This window comes from Teleopsis dalmanni, chromosome X, assembly GCF_002237135.1.
Source record: "Teleopsis dalmanni isolate 2A chromosome X, ASM223713v2, whole genome shotgun sequence".
Classification (NCBI taxonomy): Eukaryota; Metazoa; Arthropoda; class Insecta; order Diptera; family Diopsidae; genus Teleopsis; species Teleopsis dalmanni.
In genome coordinates, this window is record NC_051848.1 from 77,650,638 (window position 1) to 77,673,537 (window position 22,900).

Below are 22,900 nucleotides of genomic sequence, written 5' to 3' on the forward strand. Positions count from 1 at the left end.
TTTTGATAAATTAAGTGCCTTCTGTTATACAGCTTCTTTCTGTAATTATCTTTAAAAGTAAATAAGCTATTTATTTCAAAAATGATCCAATTTCATTAGATCAAATGAGTAATGAAGAATAATTTTTGTGTGTCATTGTTGTGAAAATCAATTGTTTTCTTCATAAATACGAACTAAAAACTTGAAAGAAGTTTAGATAAACTTAAACATGTGTTCTTAACAATTTGAGATGTGTTATCTCTTTAGATGTATTTCTACAAAATACCTATTACCATGACCTGCAAAAATAGTAGCTAAAAGAGAAGTGTTAACTAATAAAAAATTGAAAACATGAAATATTGAAGCACTAAAACCGGCCAACAAACCAAAACAATCAAGTTTGTTTACAATCAATTATAGTTACGAGTACTATTAGTCAGGTCAGTTGACGTCACATTGAGATTCCTTATAATACATTATCTTCTTATTATTTGTTTTTTTTTATTTTTGTCATTTAACGTCCATAAAAGATGAAAGTTTCAAGTTGACTTTCTTTTATGCTAGAAAATACGAATGATAAATAATGTCGCAATGTTGTGTCATAGTGAAATCAAACGAAGAAATTCTTTCAAACAACTTCACTTTCGATAAGTTTTTGTTAATTTTTTTACTTTTTTAAAAATGTGAACAGTTGCGAAAACTACTAGAAAATGAAAAATAACACAAAAACTTTTCAAATAAGAAAATGAAGCGATAAATGCTTTCCGAAAAGTATTTATTAAAAATAAATAAATAAAACATTCCAAAAAACTTCACAAATTTTAATTTGCAAAACTTTGTGAAATGTAGATAATATTGCATTGCCTGCTTCTTGGCCAAGTAACATTGTGCAAATCGGTCGAACTTTTAGGTATCGCAAGGGCAGGAAACAAGTTCTTTCAACTTGATAGCTGCCAAAACCAACGAAGTCGCCTGTGTCTGTTGCTGCTTCAATGTTGACTACTTTTGGCAACATCGGAAATGTTTAAGGCAACTCAGCTATATGGCAATTGCAATGATTGCACTAATATAGTCCGGTATTAATATTAAATAACATTAAATCAGATTGAAAATATTCACAGTTATAGAGTTTTTAGCATTATATAGGGTTCTGGACTCTCAATGAACCAGAGCATTGCAATCATAGTTTTTTTTTTGAGTTTGTCACCGAATTTAACCCAATAAAAGATACTCAACACTTTAGACAAAACTCAGAATGTCCCTCGACATGGATTTCCAGATATCAGATAGCAACAAGAGCCCTCCTCTCATTACTCTGACGTTGATCTAGATTAAAATTGAACAGTTACAGTTACAGCGAATGTGATGAACGTTATCATCTACTTCTATACTAAAACGACATTCTGCCTCCCTAGACAGACAAATATTTATATGTAACAACTTTGCTAAAGACACGAAATTTGTAACCATAAAAATGATTTTACCAACCTTTTAAACACTCAAATTTTGAACTTCATCCCTTTATTTCCAGAGATCTATATGTCTAATAGAAAAATCGGTTACAAATTGAGCTCAGCTGCTTCAAAGTAATATAAAACCGATTTTAAATCCAAAAAGAGGAAAATACTATAGTTTTGTTACCTAGTATAATTATTCTGTAAATTTAAGCCAGCTTTTTATTATGCATGTCTCCAGCAGTGGCACCCGGAGCACAGTTATAAACTAAAAATTATTCCATATTCTACATATTCATACATATTCTAGTTGACTTCTCGCTTCAACGAGACTATACTAAATGTTATATTATCACAGCAATAAACTAGTTATTATAGCTATATAATATATATCTCAATTGGTATGAATGTATAGTGTATATCTATAATATTTTGGCGCGACTTCCAAGATCACCGTTGATGTTTATAAAAAATATTCGATGAATATGCGGAAAATAGGTGTTCTTATATAGAATTCTTAATATTATTTAGTAACAAATAATTGACTAAATCATTTTATGTCATTAATGCCGTAAAATTATCTATGGAATGAAAAAAATACTTTACTCATTTACAAATTGAATTTGTTATCTTGGAAACAACTCCTATTTAAGTGTATGTTAAACAGGAACTTTTGGCTGACCATACAGCTGTGTCGAGTATTGCCAAATACCCATTACAATGGTCTTTTGAAATTATATCTTATATATAATTATTCGAAAATAATTATCTGAGACAGCAAGTACCAAGGATGCCCTGTCAAATTTGAAGCTCAGAGTCAGCGTTCATTAGCCAACTGAACCGAAGCAGTACTTGACTTGCATAATCTAACTTGGAGTTTTGTTAATTTGCTGTGAAAGTTAGGTAACAAATTCACTTGCTGGTTCACGATTTCGTTTTAATATAACGATATATAATATGACGACAATCAATCAATCGAAGTATGCTGAAAATATTTAAGTATTTTTCCAATTGTTCAACTCTTAAAATTTTTTTTGAATTCATTTTATAATTTTAAATTGTACAATACATTCTAAATTTTCTGTTCAGAAATAGTTAAATTTTGACATTTTTAAATTTTTGTCAAAATTTTTTTAAAATTTTTCGGCTAATTGCGAGACTTATAAGTTAGATTAATAAACAATGGATGACAAACTCGACGCGGAGAGAGTGAGAGATGAGGCTCTCATTAAAATTAGGAATATGCACTACGAATTGAGAAAATTTTTGGACACCTATGACGACTCTGAGGAAATTGATGACTCAAATAATAGACGCAAATCACACATTTTGTCTTACACAGAACGTTATTCTTTGGAATATAGACTAGATTCACTAAGAAGTAAAAGGAAGTAACTTGTATGCAATGATTGAAGCACTTGAATTCAATCTCTGCTATATGATTGTGTGAACAAAACGGATTTGGTTAGATTATATTTAAATGGGTTTATAAAAAGGTAAATAAAACGGAATAATTTTACAAAACTTACTAATTTCCGTACTAAACTCCATAAATCTCACTAGCTTTTACCACGAGTTCTCAAGTACGATACATGTCAAATTATTTAGGATCCACTATTGCTAAACTTAACTAAACGTGTTGCAGTTCTATATCACAAATATATACTTGATTGTATTTAGTAGAGTGACTAGAGCTAAGTACAAACATCATTTTTGGTAAGAAAATACTACACATTTTGACATACTATAAGAGCTGATCATTTGCGCTTTCAAAGCCAATATAGATTAATAATACATCAATTGTATGATATTCAAAAATTTATAAAATTTCCAACAGCCATCAATTAATTTATTAAGAACTGAAAAATCGATTTAAAAAAATTAAACTGATTCCTTAGTGGGTACACAATTGTCTTTAGTTATATAAAGAATTAAAAGTATATTTTAGATTAAATAACACAATATATGTGATATAAGTCACCACATTAAAGAATGGCGTTTTTAATTGCAATGGACTCAAAGTATTTTAAATAATCTCGATGCTATTTTTTGTTTTATAGTTCAAATAAAAAATTCCAGTTTCCTTTTACTGATGCGCTCTTCTATAGTATTGTAATGGACTTCAAATGTTCCAGGTAAACACGATGCTATTTGTCATTCCACAGTTTAAATCAAAACTTCTACATTTCTCTACCGAAAAGCTCTTTTAAACCATTGGGAAGGACTTGACATTTTCCAGGTAATTGCGATTCTATTTGTCATTTGGCAATATAATCAATGCTGTTTCTGGTTGTGTAGTTAAAATTGAAATTGCTACCTTCTACCGATGCGTTCTTTGATAACATTATTGGGCAGTGTTGTAAAACAAAATCGCAATAGGTCAGGAAGTTCTGCAAGTTAATAATACCCGAAACTAGTTTATTTAAAGACAAAAGGAATAATTACCCTCAAGTTTGAGCTAATAGATGAAGTGTTCAAAAAGATGATATCGCTAAACATTTAATAAATCTTTAACCTATCTAAAATAAACATTAATGCTCAGTGATATTTTAAACTTATTATATGAGTTTCGCAAGAAGTCAAATAACCAAATTTACAATAACACTTAAAATCAAATACACAAGAATCAACCTAGGCAATCGTTCTAATCAATATCTGGTTATATTCAAATTATTGGCCATAACTGACAGGTATTACTTTTATATATATGATTTTAAAATTATTTAAAATAATCATCTACTTAATAGTTTGTAAACACATGTCTTCAGCTCTTGTTGCTGCAGAAGAATATTGGAAGACAAAACTATTCAATATTTAACAAGCCGAAAATTACGCAAACTTCAGTTCTTTTTTGATCAGTTTTATGAAAGATGCATGAAACAAAAGAATAAACAATCTGCTTAAATCTGCTTAAAATTTACAGTTCAATTAATATTTGTATTCAATAAAATCTCTTAATATAAAAACTTTTAGATACTTTTTTTAGAAATATATGTCAACTATTAGTTGGTATTAAGTCTAATACACCATAAATATGCGAAAGCATTAGAGATTTTCACTCATATATTCAAACAAAGAAAACGAATCTTATTCTTAATCTTAATATCAGCATATGTAAATAATAATTATTTAATAAATTATTATAAAATTTATATTTTGCAATAATAACTTATATATAGACTGTCAAGACACATATTCTTAAGCTTAAGATGACTAAGTCCAGTTTATCACTTCATCGGAATGGATTACAACATCAACAACAACAAGAACTTTAATTCCACATTCTTAAGCTTAAGATGACTAAGTCCAGTTCATCACTCCCATTGGAATAGATTACAACAACAGCAATATCAATAGCATGTCTTTAACAGTAGAACTAGAAACTTTTACTTAAAGTTAAGTTTATTTTTCCTAAAACTTGAGGATATTTCGTGGAATATGGAGATTCAAGCCTAGGAAAGATAGACCCTATACTGTCTATACTACATTAAAGAAATCGAACTTGGACAAGCATTCCAATTTTTCTAAGGGGCACAATTGATCTTTTAGGTTACAGTGTACTCTACCTTTTTCATAATAATAAGACTTGTATGTGAAATTACTTAAAGCTAAGTTTATTTTTCCTAAGACTTGTATGTAAAAGTGGAAGAAACAACTAGGAGAGTATTTCATTGAACATGAAGATTCAAGACTAGGAAAGATAGACCCTATACTGTCTTTAATTAAAGAAATCGAACTTAGACAAGCATTCCAATCCTTCTAAGGGGCACAATTGATCTTTTAGGTTGCAGTGTATTCTACCTTTTTCATAATAATAAGACTTGTATGTGAATTTACTTAAAGTTAGGTTTATTTTCCCTAAGACTTGTATGTACAAGGAGAAGAAACACCTAGGAGGGTATTTCATTGAACATGAAGATTCAAGACTGAGAAAGGTAGACCATATACTGTCTTTAATTAAAGAAATCGAACGTGGAGAAGCATTCTAATCCTTCTAAGGGGCACAATTGATCTTTTAGGTTGCAGTGTATTCTAACTTTTTCATAATAATAAGACTTGTATCTAAATTTACTTTAAGTTAAGTTTATTTTTCCTAAGACTTGTATGTACAAGGGGAAGAAACACCTAGGAGGGTATTTCATTGAACATGGAGATTCAAAACTAGGCAAGATAGACCATATACTGTCTTTAATTAAAGAAATCCAACGTGGAGAAGCATTCTAATTCTTTTAAGGGACACAATTGAATTTTTAGGTTGCAGTGTACTATCCTTTTTTCATAATAATACATATATATATGTATCTGTACATATGTACACATATGAATATATGTGCAAGTACATGAGTAATCTAATCTAACCGTTGGCATGAAAATGAAATACTGGTACATTAAACTTCTTGAAATTCTTTCCTAACAAAACTTCACTTTTCACTTCACTCCGGAAGAATACGAAGAAACTTAATAAAAATTCCGCGCATTTTATCATTTTATTATCATTTGCGTTGAACTGAGTAAATTTCTTAAATAGAAAACTTTCGCTGTTAACACAATTTGCATAAATTACTCGTATTTGGAATAAAAAAGAAAAACATGTGAAATATAAAATGTAAAAATGTAAAAATGGGAAAACACTGAAGTTGTTTTGAAAGATTTTGTGCACTTCTTTAGCATTCAGCAAAAAAAAAATATATTTAGCTAAGAAGTTGTAATTGAGTAATTCGCATTTAAACGACCAGGCCAAGACTGAAAATTGCTCAAACATTACGCAGTTCCCGCAATAAAGACTCGCAAGAAGCGCCAAAATGTGTTGAAAAGTGCAAATAAGTGGGAGTTTAGCACTCTTTATGAGTGCTTCATTTGTTTAGCAACATTTTGTACATTTTTCAGATGCCTTAAATGGGCCACATTTTAAGCCAAGCCAACTTAAATGTGGCAGATTAACAGCAACAAATTAGCATTTTTACACTTTTTCATTGAAGTGTCTTCTTCTTTTACTTTTCTCTTAATAAACGAGTTAATATGCAACAAAGCCAACAACCGCAATTACAGCCGAAATGCTTTAAAAAACCACAAAAAGATAACACAACGCCAGCAACAACACCGCCAGCAACAACTCCGCCAGCAAAAACAACAACAATATCAGTAAAGAAAAATGAAAAATGAAAAAGAAAAACAAAAACAAAAACAAAAACAGTGCCAACAAACATTATCTAACAATAACAAATAACAATAACAACATAACCACTTTGATATGTAAACTGTTTGGCTTATGTTATGCTAGTGTATGTACACACATACGTGTACATATTGTTTGAACGAGTGCATATGTATCTGCATTTGTGAGTGTGTTTGCTGTCTGTCTGTCCGTTCGTATGTTTGCCTGGAATTGGGCTAATAAAGACGTTATCATAAAGACTCGCTACAAATTATTCGTAAGAGTTGCGATACCAAGAAAAATAAGGAAAAAAATGCGCTTATGGTAAATTGTTTAAAAAGGAAAATGTGTTAATATGTCAACTAATAAATTTGAGTGGGTGTGACACTTTAAAAGTGGATTAAATACTTAAGAGTTGCAAGATGTGTCGCGATAATTAAGTAGTATTTTTAGGTTTTTTTTATTAAAAATTTTATTTTAAAATAAACATTTTTTAGGTTAAAACTGCCATAAAAAATGGTTCAAATACTAGTTCTTCTAAGCATAACCATTTTATTTGTTAACATAGATTAAATTCATTTTGTTTTGTTTTTACATTTACATCTCCAATTTTAATAAGAGAATAAATTTACAATCTATATTACGAACTTTAGGTATTTCGCATTAGGTATTATATCCCAGTAGAAAACAGATCGATCCGTCATTGAAGACGTCCATGCATTGAAGACATGGATACATGCCTGAAGACCAACCCATCGATCTAAATGTATGACGGTCTTCAAAGACATTTGGGAACAAATTAGTCAAATGTCGTTAAAGACATTTTGCGTACATGTCTCGAAGACTGGATGCATCCATGTCTTGCATAGCGGACGTATCCGATTGAAAGTTCTGCGGTCTTAGCGCAGCTACTCTAATTGTTTTACCTTTTTCTTTTGTTTTTTTTTCTTTTTTTGTGCTCTTCAAATTATAAATTTTGTTTCTCTTTAAATAACTGGAAAGATATTAGAAATTTGTACGTAACTAGTTTTTGTTATTTATTATATATATATTATACACAATATATATTATACATTATGTTTAGATAATATAGATAAATTTATTTATAGATATAAATTAGAATTAAATTAAAAAATGTGAAGGGAGTAAAAAATTTTATCTCACAAAATACACTAATCTCCCTATAACGTGTTAGCCTTATAATGCGTTTTCATAACACGCCCGTATAACACGGGCATTCCCCCATATAACGTGAGGGTTTGTACAGTTCATAATTAGCAGTTCATAATTAAACACGTGCAAATTAGTACTTTTGCACATTTAGACATTTATGTATTTATGTACATATAATAAATCCAGATATTCTGCGCATTGCATATATAATATTATTTGAATTTTCTTACTTACTTAGTTGGCCATTACAGGCATGAGTCGCCTTTAGTCGCGACGAATAGCTTCCCCCAAATCGTTTATCACCTGGTCCTTTCACTGAAAATGCAGACGTCCTCTACCGCGTTTTCCACCTGCAGGTACCTAATCAAATACCTTTCTAGCTAGAGCATTGTCTTCCATTCGCACGACATGACCAAGCCAGCTGAGCCACTAAGTTTTGATTTTTCATACCTCTTCACAATACCTTATATTCCGAGTATGTATTTTAATACATACAGATCCTCAATACGATCGAGTCACAGATAACGTCTGCATAGATGTCTACCGAGAACATGTTGTAAGTTCAAAAAACAGCTTTTCGTCAATCAAAGTTCAACATACTAACAAAGGTATTGAATCATAATTAATTTAAGAAGTTCAACTTTTGTGATTAGTTCTCTGAGCAGATGTACTTTTTATTATTTTAACTTATATAGCTAATTTTGCATATAAAGGAGCTTTTCACTATCATTCTCTCTTAACTTAAATGTAAATGTTATTCGAGTTATATTAGGTATACATGTGAATGACGATAAATTGTTGGCGATTGAACGGCGATGGAACGGTCAAATTTAAAAATATTAGTAACGCTTCGTATATAGGGGTATATAAAATTTGTCAGCAATTAATGCAAAGAGCTGAGACTTAAATAATCAGGTTTGTGTGTCTTCACTTTCCAAGTTTTACTTGCATACCCATGCAGTCATCGCCTTTACAATCTCTTCTAAGATTCTTCTCTATTGAAGTTTTTTTTCTGAATTTAAGGTTTATAAAAAGTTTGTAAAATTCACATTGAACTTAAAAGTTTAAACAGCAATTTTTTTTATTTCAAAATATTCTATAGATTTAATTTATCTAGTTTTTTTTATTGACATAATATATTATTCTTTCAAATCTAAGAACCTAATAGAAGCATATCGCCACTAAAACAATCTATATACTTGATTAACATTTAATTCAAAGAATTTAATGTTTTTCCTTCTGTGGCAGCTTGAAGACATCTTATAAAAAAGATTTTCATCTCATTGAATCTTTTTACTATGCGATTACTTTTAATGATTACGATTCTTAGCATATTTGCCAACTTTTGGTATACAATATAATCTATGATGTTGCAATGCTCTAACAAATTTTTTAGCAACAACAAGAATATCCATAAAAACATCTGTCCAGCACAAACTGATATTCCACTGGCAAATCTGTGAACACTTTGAAGTGCTGTGATGTGAAGCAAAAGTGAAAGGTATTGCCAGTTGCGCTATTCGTAACTGTAGAGACGAGTTAATAACTATAAAATACAAAATTACGCACAAACAATTTACCACAAAATTATTACAAAATTTTCAAAAAAAAAAAAAACTTTTTTAAATTTATAATTAATGATGGCTAACCACGTTAATTTGAAGTATTAATTTGTGCGCTTGCAGCATCCACTGCATCTGAGCGGAGCCACGGCACACATGCAACAAAATAATGCAATGCAGCTCGATGTGGCCCAAAGCCGCTACAATTAGTGTTGCCAAAAGTATTGGAAAAATAATTCACAAGTGTTACAAGCAAAATAAATACTTTATCTGCATGTCTGCATGGGCTTACATCTCGTATTTGTATCTAAAAATCGGCCAACGTATCACATGTAACCTTGAAGCTGACGCAAAACTGCAAAAACTAAAACAAAAGCATCAAATTCATTAAAAAAAGCAAAAAAAATGGAAAAAAGTAACGGACATAGTTTTTGGCCAAAAGCGCAATTGGCACAAAGGTTGGTTGAAGCTTGATTGGCTGTGGGCTCTTGAAATCGGAAATCTAAAGCAGGAAATCCACAAGCGAAACAGCCATGAAAATCTTGAAAACTCTTTTGAGAAGTTGAGAAGTTGAAAAAGCAAAATTAAATTAAATACCAAAGTGCTTCGCAGTCTCCTTTTACCGTCGCCGATGGCTCAAATGCCTCAGCTGTTATGGTATTAAGTTTTTGCCATTGTCACAAATCTCAGCAACCGTACAAGCGCACTTGCTCGAGTGCGAGTATCTTCAAGATACACAATTGCGTAATTTCTTAGTACTTTTTTTCCAACATTTATGTTTATTTTTAAATGAAACGAAAACAAATCGCATTTGAATTGCATTGGAACGCTGCAAATTCATGCTGATGTTGTTGGCGATGTTGACGAAGTTGCCGATGTTGACCATTTAAAAAAAAATCTCACGTATACAACACGCTGCGTTTCTATTGATGTAGTTCCAATAGTCCAAAGTAAGATACTTTTTCTTATATGCAACGAAGCGTGCTTAAATTAAAATAATTGCTTTTTGATAAAAAATTTATATTGAAACCAAGCACATTAATAGAAACTTCACTTTCTAGCAAATGGATTACTTCTTCACTCTTCACTACTCTATTACTTCGCCTACTTGCAATAATTCAGTTTCTTAGTTACAATTTAAATTCTTTCTTCGCAATTTTTGAAATTCAAAAGTTTGGCGGTTCAAAACTAATTAAATTTTTTTTGAATTTGAAACAATCGAACTCTTGACATTTTTGCAAAATTTTTTTCCCATTTTCCAGATCGAGCTTTGATCGCTCTAATTTCTCAATCAATTCTTTGTGAAAAAGTCTTCTTATAATCTGCACTCATCAATTATGATTATAATTATGATTACTAATTTAGAGGGTCGTGATCGCTTGTAACTCTAACCATTGTTTTAAAATCTAATGTATTTATATTATAGACATATTTACTTTTTTTATCTGAGTGACTCAAAAAGATATAGCGGGAATCTTCTCAGTTAGAACACATATGGCTGGCTTTTTTGATAAAGTCTAATTCGTTGTGTATCAAAACATGATAAAAAATTTGGATTTATAAAAATATTTTGCACCCAATTATATTATTCATTAGTAGAGTTTTCACTGTAAAAAAAATAAATAAATAAAAAATAAATAATAATTGAATAAATAATTTTGAATAAAAATAAATCTACAAAATGATGTTTCTATAAAATAAAAACATCTACTGAAAGTGCTACTGTGTTCTAGGGGCGATTCTAACTCACAAAACAGATAAATGAAAGCCAAAATGTCCACTGTTAAGGACATTATAACATTATACGGATATAGGTACGATTATCCGACCCATTAATCTCCTACTGATTTAAATCGAAGCCGGGCAGTCATTGTTAAGTGGTCTAGAGATGTCATCGATCTACAGCAAGACTAAACATTTAAAATAAACAGTTAAAATAATAACAAAGATCATAATAACCACTCAGTTGACTTAACAACAATCTCAGCTCTCTTCTACTGATGAGAGAAGCACGTAATAGACGTAATAGAAGTTTTCAAGTTTAAACTCTGTTTTATTTAGTTTTATCTTATTTACATTTATAACATGTTTTTAAGCACTACTGTGACTTTATTTACTTACACCTTAAGATTTTCGAAAGTTCTACTGAAGTTATTACTATAATACAGCACAAAATATCAATTATAGTCGCTGAGCTTCACTCTATTGGTGGCTCGTACCCTGTTTATTTCTATTACTATAATAGCTATTATATCACTGTTATCGTTCAATAATTTTTTGTATATTATTAAGACCTTTTATTTTTCAAAACTCCATTTTATACTTCGAAATCATTCCTTTCATTTCATTTCGGCATTTATTTTAAAGATCACATTCTAATTTTTTGATTAGAAATTACGAGTCTTTGTTTTAACATAAATGATAAAAACAAACCACTATCGATTATATATGTTACTAAGAAAATTTAATTAAGATAATTGATTTGAACAATTAAAAAAAGTCTAGAAAACCAACATTTTTATAATAATCCAAATTAAATCGTATATCACTTTCACTCTCCTCTGTCGACCGTCACTTGCAGTTCTGTTAAAATTTAATAAGGTTTAGAAAATCCATAGTAAGTGGAATCAAATTTCAATTTCAGATATGAATTGTAATAATTGATGGAATTTTCAAATAATGTTTATCTGAGGGAAAAGATATCCAATTTGAGTTATGCAACCGAAGCCGCATTGAAATCTATCATAGGACAGCAAACAAACAAAATGAGCTAAGAAAAATTATTGGCATGCCATCAATTGCAATGATGCAGCAATTGTTAATGCAATTTATCAGCACAAAACAACATTACCATTACTCAGTGCAGTTGCAACAGCTTCAAACCTCAAAGTAAATACGTACCACATACCAAATCGCATTGTTCGATGCACCACCTCAAATCGAGATTCACTCACAACAAACAATAACTCCGATTGATTGATATGCATGACAAATTCCGTTCAAAAGTGAAACGAAAATTCGAGAAAATTTTTAAAATTCCAGTTAGAGCAGGTGGAGGGACAGACCTTGCAAGATGTGTGTGAATTATATTTATTGCATCAGAATGATTGTGTTACAACATTGATTTACAAGTTCTTTTTGTTTAATTGAAGAAGTGGTCTATCAATATTTTTTAACTAAACAATTGATATTATACTGTGTAGGAAATTAAGCATAATCATGTCATCAAGTTACCTCGTTTATATAGTGGGTGTACTGACGGGTCACTACCAGCTAGCAAATCATGCGGGAAGACATAGAAATTCCAGTGCATATGCAAGGTAGACTATTCATGTAATAGACTTACTTTGTTTTGAGTAAATGCTTTTTGTCATATATTGGTCATCTCTTTAAAGAGGAACTTAGGCTTTAGTAAAAAGTTCACAGGATTTGAAATCATTGAAATTTTTATACATTCCTAGTATCAATGTTATAATCTGAACATTTTGTCATATAACCTAATGCTTCATTTTTATCAGTAACAGTAATACACATAAATCTTGCGTTACATATGTAACTAAAATTACACAGTCACTACAAAAATCGTCTTCCTTACACCAAATTTATTTCTGCAAGAATATTATATCTAGAGTTGGTTATTGCGAATAAAATAGCAGTCGTCTGAATATTTGCCTCAACTCTCTTCATAAAATTCGAACAATCTTGCGGGACTTATCAGACTTACCACTTATTAGACTGCTACAGTATTAAGCAACATCTTTCTAAAGACTTGGGTTTACTTCAAACTTCTAACACAATCCTAAGAACTCAATGATCACACCATTGTCAGTCTATAATGTACTACCATAAACACAAACTAGTTACTGGTTTCTTAACGAAAGATGCTTCTGTTAACTGCCAAATCACGAGGGTAAGATTAAAAGACGTTGACTCATGTAAATGTTTCGATGTCTAACAAAATCCATATAACTCAATAAACACACCTTTATCAGACTATAATGATCTAAGCACAGATTAGTTACTGGTTTCTTAATAAGAGATGCTTCTGTTAATTGCCAAATCACGAAGGTAAGATTAAAAGACGTTGACTCATGTAAATATAGATGCTACATTCGTTTATAGAGTCCTGTGATTATCAGAAAACGAATCTAGTGTCCTTACACAATTTTTATTTTATCCAATGCAGAGTGTGACCTTGAACTAAGAGATATTATTACATTCTTCAATAGCCTTAGCCTAGGAAAATTTTTTTTTAGAAGAACTTAGTATGGTATATCTTATAGGTCGCAGTATACCATTGTGTCTTTTAATAACAATAATGGTAAAATTAGTTTAATAAACAGAAATTTTTGCAATCGTTTACAATGCCAAGAAGTTTCCTTTTTTTAAGTAAATCATTTTTCTAAAACTCATTATTATAAGGCATATTAACTAATAGTGATATCATTTTATAATCGCATAATATCTCTACCCACCATATCTTTAGTGATATAATATTGATCCATATAATATTACATGATCCATGTTGATCCATATACATTATTGATGTTGATTATATATTTATTTTATCCATTACAATATAAGTATTAAGAATTGATATTTTACATATATGTTCTATTTAATTTTAGACAAAATTATCTTTATTCAGTTCTTTGATGACTTTGGATCGAAAATAATCCGGTTCACTGCGTTTATAATTGTAAATTGTAATTGTGTAAATGTTAAATATTAAAATAGTAGAGAGTACATTTTTGATATATTCGTATTTAATATTCGTTATTAGAAATAATACCCAAAGCTCTTACTTATCTGCATCCATCAAATTCCACTGAAGTTCACTATTTGGTGTTACAAATATACAACAAAAATAATATTTAGTATATCTATATATAACTAAAACAGAAAAATAATAAAAAATATATTAAAAGTCAGGAAAAAAAAGAAAAAATTGAGTTCGACCGATGAAAGATAAAATAAGGGGTTAACATATTTTAGAGCATTACACACAATACATTAGAGTATGCAGTATCTTCGATTATAGACCGACAAATACAAATACGACTATATGATAGATACCAGTAAACTATCATGGTGTGTAGTTTGCATTATTTCACAACTAATGAGTACAATCCATGAAATGTATTTAAATAATTCCATCAGTTAATGGCAGGAAAACAAATGCTTTTAATATATTCTATTATATACATATCAGCTTTTTGTTTTTTATTATATTTAAACAAAGCGCAAAGTTTAAACTAACAACTAGTCATATTGACTAACAAAAGGTTTCTTAATTTAATATTACAAGTAATGTTACTTATCTAAAGTGAGCATATACCAAGCTCTGAGCTAGTCATCTTCTTGCTGGTATACATATAACCTAACAATATTATTTTTTCTGAAATTGATTTCAATTTACTAAATTAACCAGACGACACGGTTTATGTCTCTATAATCGATTACAAATGCACAGCAACTCAAATGGTTCTATTATTAATGCTGTTATAGATCGCTTTAAAAAGTGCTTCACATGGTTTCAAAATCATTCAAACTCATTTGCAAAATCTATACTGAAAGCATTTCATACTTCACACCTGCCTTTTTTTCTAATAAAGGCTGAGGTCCAGTATCATCAACAACGCTTCAAACACGAATTAATCATCGATTTTTTTATTATATTGTAGTAACATTTTGCAATTTATTTCTACATATTATTAATTACAAAAACTTTAATAAATTAATTATGATAAAAAAGAATATTTTTGCTTAAATAATAATATTTTAAAAATTATATTGCACGTCAAATGATTCTAAAACGAAGAGTGAAGCAACATTCTGCAACATTAAAGATATCGGAAGTATATAAGGTTTCAGTTATGAATATAAATATGGCTTTTATTATTATAATTTTGTGAATTTAAGATATTCACATAATACAAACATATAAATCTTTTTTTGTTTTTTCTTTTAAAATTCAAGTTTGTAAACTTGTTAAAATGCGCGTGTCAAATGTGCTAACAACTACGCAACATGTTGCTACAATCAAATGTTGCCGGCAAATATTATCGTTATTATGCGCTAATGATTAAGCATTTATGTGAGGAATTGACACAAAAAAAAAACAAAAAAAAAAAAATTGGTAAAAGTGAGTAAATATATAAAAAGTGCAAATATAAAATAAATATAATTAATTCGAATATATGCTATAATTTGGCATCCACACAACTACGATGGTCATCATATATCAACATGTATATAACCATAGTGAATATGATATGCCTGAAGCTATGCCACTATGGTATAAAAAGCATCATATAACCAACTTATGCAATGCAAAAAATACGCTAAAATGTGTCAAAAAAGTTAAAAAAAATGAATAAAAGCTAAAACTTTTTTATCTGCATTATAGTTTTACTCATGTAAAAAAAATTTTATTATACTTTTTTATGTCTTTAAGTTTATTTCCTTAATGATGCATAATCAAGTAAATCTATACGTTAGCCAACAAGATTGTGACTAGTTAGCTTAAAGCACTTGCAACATGCAAGCTAACAAAGCCTGAGGATCACTGTATTATTATGTGATTTTAAGACCTTTACAATTAAGAGACTGTGAAATAGCTTAGGGAATGACTTAAATCAATTAAGAAGCCTTACAGGTACCTTTTTACACATTTGTTTTAATTGAAATTAATTGAAATTAAATAAAAATTAACATACCTTAAGCTTTGGCAAATGAAGGCTCGAGATTTAATCAATTACATTAAATAAAAATGAACTCTTATTATGTATGTATTTGAAAAAAATTAAAGTTAAGTTATATTATTATATCTTTATAAAAAAATTAAAATTATGTTATTTATTGTATGTGTTTTGAATGAATCCAAAATTAAAATCAACTTCAGTAAATTAACTAAAAATTTTTGTTGTTGTCTTTTCATTTCTATTCGAACCCTTCCGTCTTTTAAGAAGTTTCTTTTCGTTATAATACGCGTCACTTTCGACAAAAGAAAATAACATTTAAACCAACATAGTTTACGAATAAGTATCTTTGAAATACATAAGTTGTTTTAAGTCCTTTGTCAATTTATATATCCGTTCAAAACCTATGTAAAAAGTATTCATTCAGTACTGAATAAGCCACTGTTCCAGCACTCACTGCTCCTGTAAAAATATTTTTATGTACGTAAACCACAAAAATCTTTTTTTTTTTTTTTGGTATGCGTTGGCGTATACATATCTCTATCTTATCCGTAGTTTGTCTTTCAGTTAGTAAAAATTTGGGTCAATGTACCAACTTGCTTTTGACAGTCACATACAAAGGATAAGTGCCTTAACAGAGTTTAAATGAATGCATTGGCATTTAGTGACTGCCGCAAAACTTGTGTTGCAACAACGAAAAACAAGTGAAAAACATAAAATTGCTGAAATCAAAAGACCTCCTCACATCGTATTTCAATCATTTTTCTTTATTTTTCCATTTCATTGCAGCAATGCAATGCAGTACATGTGACTTTTGCTTTTAACCAGTTTAAGATACAATTTAAATATTATTGACTCTAGTTAATCCGCTGAAACTGGAGCAACTTTGTCTGCCATTGGCAGTGAATTTTCCACACTTTCGTTGCCATTTTTATTAGCTCACAACACAACAAATTTGTTAGATAAACCACACTTATTTATTGCGTCATGAATTGCCATTTTAACACACTAAATTTTAAAAGTTCTCATATATTTTTGATAACTAAAATATGAGTTCGAAACGAAATAAATTTTATTCCCTCTAATTATTGATGCAACATAAATTTCTTTGTAATGAATCTAAAATCTTTTAACTAAAAGTCTTAAATATATTATAACCAACTGTCAGCTCACATCTACAAAATGTGGATTTGTACTTAAGCCAAAATCGCATTTTATTATTGTTTGTTTCGAAATGTTCAATTAAAACCTTTGTAATATAAAAAATATATTTTATTAATCAAAAAACCAATCTTTACTCAATTAAATACAATTATTCTTTCTTTCTCTCCTTACAGCCTATTTTTCACAATCAACTTCGTCGTCAATTATCGACACAGCAACATATTCTAACCGATGTACAACAACACCATTCTCAGTCGCGCCCTGGACATCAAACACAACAACAACAGCACCAACCACAGCAGGGTCAATTTTATCTACAACAAACACCAAGCGTTGAGTTGCCATTGCATCAAATACAAACGCAAAGAAATCGTCAACCACAGCCTGCAATTAATTCACGCTACCCACCAACTGCTCCAAATCGTAATACCAACTTTAATCAAATCAGCAGCAATAATATTAATAGCTATCAACAAAACAATCAATTCCCACGTTCAACACAGAACCAATTACATACACCAAATCAGACCCCACAGCAATATCAACCACATTCGCCAATCACCACGCAACAACAACAGATTCAACAACATCAACATCAACAACAGCAGCAACAGCAACAGCCACCTCAACATCACTCTCCCAATTTGGATCTACATACACAAAACTTCTTGACGCTACGAAACTTTGCTAATCAACAAGTTGGACCACAACAAAGTCTACCACAGCGTTCTTACAACAACAAACCCTTCCAAGTACAACAGCAATCGCAACAACAGCAGCCACAATTTTCAAGCTTACAAGGACCTGCATATCAACAACAACCCCAACAGCAACAACAACAGCAAAATTTCGCTATTGGTCCACAAGTTCTCCCACAGACACAACAGAAATTGCCCAATCAGTTGCCAGCTCCGACTTTTCAATCTATACCGGCTAATGCGCAAAAACCTTTCACAACCGCTCCTCAATTAAGTTTTCAACAACAACAACAACAACAACAAGCTTCTCAACAACAACAACAACAACAACAACAACAACAACAACAGCAACAACACCACTTTGCTCAACAACAGCAGCAACAACAACAACAAGCTTTCCAATTAACTCCTAATTTAGGTTTACCGGTTCCACAAATTTTCCCAAACCTACAGTCCACTTCGTTTCCAGCACAGCAGCAACAATCGCAACAACAGGAACAGTTTATCGGTCAACAATATTCCAATCATCCTATTAGTGGAGTTTCACATAACCCCGAACATGATTATAAACAAAAAATTATACAAAAACATGAACAATTCGTACAGAAACAGTATGAGAAGTCCCAAAACAAGGTGAAACAGCAACATGAAGAATTTATTGCAAAACAACAGGCCATCAAACAACAATTACTGCCAACTTTAATCAGCACACATCAGCAACAGTATCAACATCCAAATTATATACCACCACGTGGACGTCCTGTGGATCCATCAGAATTTCCACAATTTTCATCTGCTTTACAAAAATATCACCTGGAACATCCAACTACAACAACAACTACCACCACAACTACCACTGAAGCTACCACAACCGCTAAATCTAATAAGAACATATATGCACAAGTGAAGGCCGAGCTAGGTAAATATGGTACAAAAACCAACAGCAAAAAACCCATCAAGACTATTGGACGCGATGAGCTATTGAAACAATTAAAAGCTGCCTTAGCAGAAGCACCACAAAAAGATTTTGGCAATAAAACTTACGATGAAATGGATCTAGTGCTTCCAAACGGGCAACGAGTCCAAGTAATACGTACTACTGATCCCAATTTAGTAAAAGGACAACAAGCTTTCTCACAGGATCAACTGCAAACATTATTGGCACAGCAAGCTTTAGGTGGTGATGAATTACCTACAGATGTTGGTAAACTAAGTATTGACGATGTAGCACCGCAAAAAAGTAAGGATTTAGTTTTACCTAACGGTTCCAAAGTGCAAATACTACGTTCACCTGATCCAGAACAATCAGTCGATCCGCAAAGTTTACCCGGTGGTGTTGATTTGTCCAATTTAGCTTCTCTTTATGGTGGTGATTTTGCTGGCATTTCAAATGGTGCCAATAGCATAGCAAGTTCGGCAGTAATACAATCCGATTCAGATGAACCACCAAGTTTGGAGGAACTAGCAAAACGCGGTCTCATACCCGATGGCTATGAAATTGAGGGTTTAAGTTCGAAACCAAAACCAAAACCTGCACCAACAGCACCACCTAAAAAGAAAGCAACCTATGTTTATCTTGAAGAGCAAGCCGATGGCAGTTTCAAAATACAAGGCGTCAAAGCCAATGGTGAAAAAGAAACTAAACAAACCGGCGCCGAAGTTGAGAGCATTCTGGAGCGCATACGCAGTGGGGACATTAAACTACCACCCTCAGTGCAACGTCTAACATTACCTAATGATGAAGTAGTAGAAATTGAAAGTGGAAATATCATCAAAACCACAAAAACACCATATATTGCTGCAATACCACCAATAGCTCCAGTTATTGCCACGACAACAACAACCACAACCACCACAACAACACCAAAGCCACGTACTACACAACAACGTCATTATCATCCCTCACGAACTTCACCTGCCTACCACACGACAATAACACCATTAATACATCGTTCAAGCACAACTAATTTCCATGAAACAACAGCACCTGTTTATCGTACTACACCAGCACCGGTCTATATGGGGCATCCATCAGCAGTAGCATATGGTACATCAACGCATACGCCAATTACAGAACATCTAACCGAACCTACTAACGAACCAGCCCACTACTCAGATGCTTTAGTGCAGGAAACTGAAAACACCGAAAATACAGCAGCAGAGAACACATCATCAAACCCAAGCGAAGACCTGATACAGATACTCAAGACAAATGGTTTGTATGCCATGGCAAAATATTTAAAACAATCCGGTTTGGATAGCATTTTAAATGAAACTGGTCCGTACACAATTTTCGTACCAACTGATAAGGCATTCAAGAATCTCCTGGTGCAACTGGGTGGTCCTGAACGTGCAGAAGAGAAATTCAAAGCTAATCCAAGACTATTAAGCGGAGTAAGTTGTTGAAATCGAAGTTGTTTCGATTTATATATTATTATATGATATTATGATATATATTAATAAGCACTCTATCTCATTTTAATAGTTGCTACTTCATCACGTCATACCAGGTTCATTTGAAATTGCAAGTTTGCAAGACGAAATGACAGGCGTTTCGCTAGCTGGAACACAGCTACGAGTCAATCAATATGTTATGCACGATCAGGAATGGAATGATGTAACAGTGAGTAGTTTTTAAATTTTAGCAGTTACTTAAAACCCACATAAAATTACACCAAATATAATGAACGAATACTTATGTTATAAGAACAGCTGCTTATTATCTATTTACATACATATTTTTTGTTGCTATATGGAATTGAAAATCTTTATCTTGCTGGTTATCAGATAACTGTCATATCGAAATGTTAGGCCAGAAAACGCAAAAGATTCTGCGAAGACAGTGGTTGACATAGTTGCGAAGTTTGTGTTGGAGCCGTTCTGTCACAAGCCATGTTTTACAGACATAAAGAAGAACCGATTTTTTTGTCTCAGCATATACAATTTTTAACATACTTTTGTAGTTATAGTTTTGTCCACTATTTGCCATATTTGTCATCAGGCTTAAAAAAATTTTAATTAAAATTGTCTAAATTTTTGTATTTTTTCCTTTTTAAAGCTCACGACTATTAATGGAGCCATGGTCGTTCTGAACAAAAAGGATATCAAAATACCACAAGGCGTTGCACATGGAGTAGATCGCGTTATGTTCCCATTACCAGTTGGTGATATACTACAAACCTTGCAATCGGATCGTGAAAATCGTTTTTCAAACTTTTTAAAAATTTTGTATACATCAGGCTTATCTGAGAAATTGCAAAATAAAGGTAAATATATAATCACAATTAAAATAACTTAGTTTAATATTTTTCTTTAAATCCTATCCCTCATAGGTATTAAAACTTATACCGTCTTCGCACCAGTAGACAAGAGTTTCGCTGACATTGAGTCAGATACTTTGGAGAAGCTTTTTAATGACAAAGAGTCTGCAGAGGAATTCGCAATGAAACATATTGTGCCTGGTTCACTGTTCTCAGCTGGCATGCGTTTCTATCAGGTGAAGGACTCATTGCAAACTGGAAAAACAGTTATATTACAGAAGACGTCAGCAGGAAAAATTAAAGTAAATGATGCACAAATGGTCACATCGAACATTCCCGCAACAAATGGCGTGATACACGCTCTCGATGGTGTGTTAGCGTGAGAACCAAAAACTTTGCAAAATGCTAATGCAGATGTTTTAGTTTATAAGCTTTAGTTCTTATTCCAAAACAAAAGCAAGATCTTACAAATCATTTTTTTTTTTTTTGCTGCTCAACAACGAAAGAAAGTCTTAATCTTGCCACTTTAACTTTGAAGGTGCTTCTGAGAACTGTCAACTAGTAAACTGTATTTTTTACACTCCAGCAAAACTAATATATCCTAAGCTCTATTTAAAGAATTATTTCTATGATAATGAATAACAAATCTTTTGGTGCTTTTAACACAAAACGAGTTCACAACAAACTCCACTTTATTCAATAAACCACTAAGTAATACCGCAAAAACTCTGAAGTCATAAAGTTAGTTTAAAGAAAAGCGATACAGCGATATAGCGATATCAGCATTAATCGATTAATAAAAAATCAGTAAATAATTGGTTAAAATCACGAGAAAATTATTTTTAAGTTAATGTATTTATTGGAAACATTTTCTACTTTGTACAAATTTTTTTAACGAAATTTTAGTAAAAATGCAAAATTATTTAGGCTAAACATTTAAATTTTATTATTTAAAATAAAATTTATAAAACAAAATATAATAGTACACACATTTTAGATTTAGACAACTGGACATTTCCATTATAATTTTATTGTCTACAATAAAAAATTGTTATTATCGAAACATTTAATATTATTAAGCAAATAAAATACAAAAAAAATTACACTGAATTTTTAATTTTGCCTAGATATTCGATATTCGATATTCCTAGATTGACTTAATCGAAATAAAGAATTATATATAAATACAAAAATATTGGATAAAAAAGTTTTTAAGTGATTTCTATTATTCTACTCATGAAACAAATAAAATAGACATATTTGGAAAGGATTTTAGTAGAAAGTGAGAGCCTATTTTTAAACTAAAAAAAATGAAAAATAAATATGACATAAAATTTCAGAATAAAAATAATAATCATAAAAATTTTTATCATTAAATATTATACTTTCAAACTCAAAAAATAATAGAATTGAAAAAATTTATTAAATAGTATACTTTCAAACAGGACTAGTTTTTAGGTTACATAGATTAATATTTAAATGGGTAAGCCTTTTACTAATACTTAAATAAGGTTAATGACATAAACATAATGTAACCCAATTATTAATTATTATTATAATTTAAAGTTAGTAAAATTCAAATACCTTAAACCAATTATTAATATTTTATTTAAAGTTAATAGTATTTAAATGATTCAAGTCAATAATCTTTATCTAAATTAAAGTTAATAATATTTAAATAATTTGAATCAATTATTAATATTTAATTTAAAGTTTTTAACATTAAATCTTTATAAATTAACAATAAACTAAAA

At 30.7% G+C, this 22,900-nt stretch overlaps 1 protein-coding gene and 1 long non-coding RNA gene across 2 annotated transcripts; both read left to right on the plus strand.

Moving 5' to 3' along the window:
• The first annotated feature begins 2,487 nt into the window (after nt 1-2,487).
• Nucleotides 2,488-4,405, plus strand: LOC119662574. Its single transcript, XR_005250815.1, has 5 exons — nt 2,488-2,929; nt 2,997-3,149; nt 3,494-3,672; nt 3,732-4,123; nt 4,181-4,405. It is a non-coding gene; the product is annotated as an uncharacterized LOC119662574 (long non-coding RNA).
• Nucleotides 4,406-6,452: 2,047 nt separating this feature from the next.
• LOC119688566 lies at nt 6,453-22,007 on the plus strand. The gene is made up of 5 exons (XM_038103239.1): nt 6,453-6,575; nt 17,362-20,280; nt 20,372-20,509; nt 20,945-21,152; nt 21,219-22,007. The coding sequence occupies exons 1-5, from the start codon at nt 6,453-6,455 to the stop codon at nt 21,527-21,529; spliced, it is 3,699 nt and encodes a 1,232-aa protein (XP_037959167.1). The 3' UTR covers nt 21,530-22,007.
• Nucleotides 22,008-22,900: the final 893 nt, after the last annotated feature.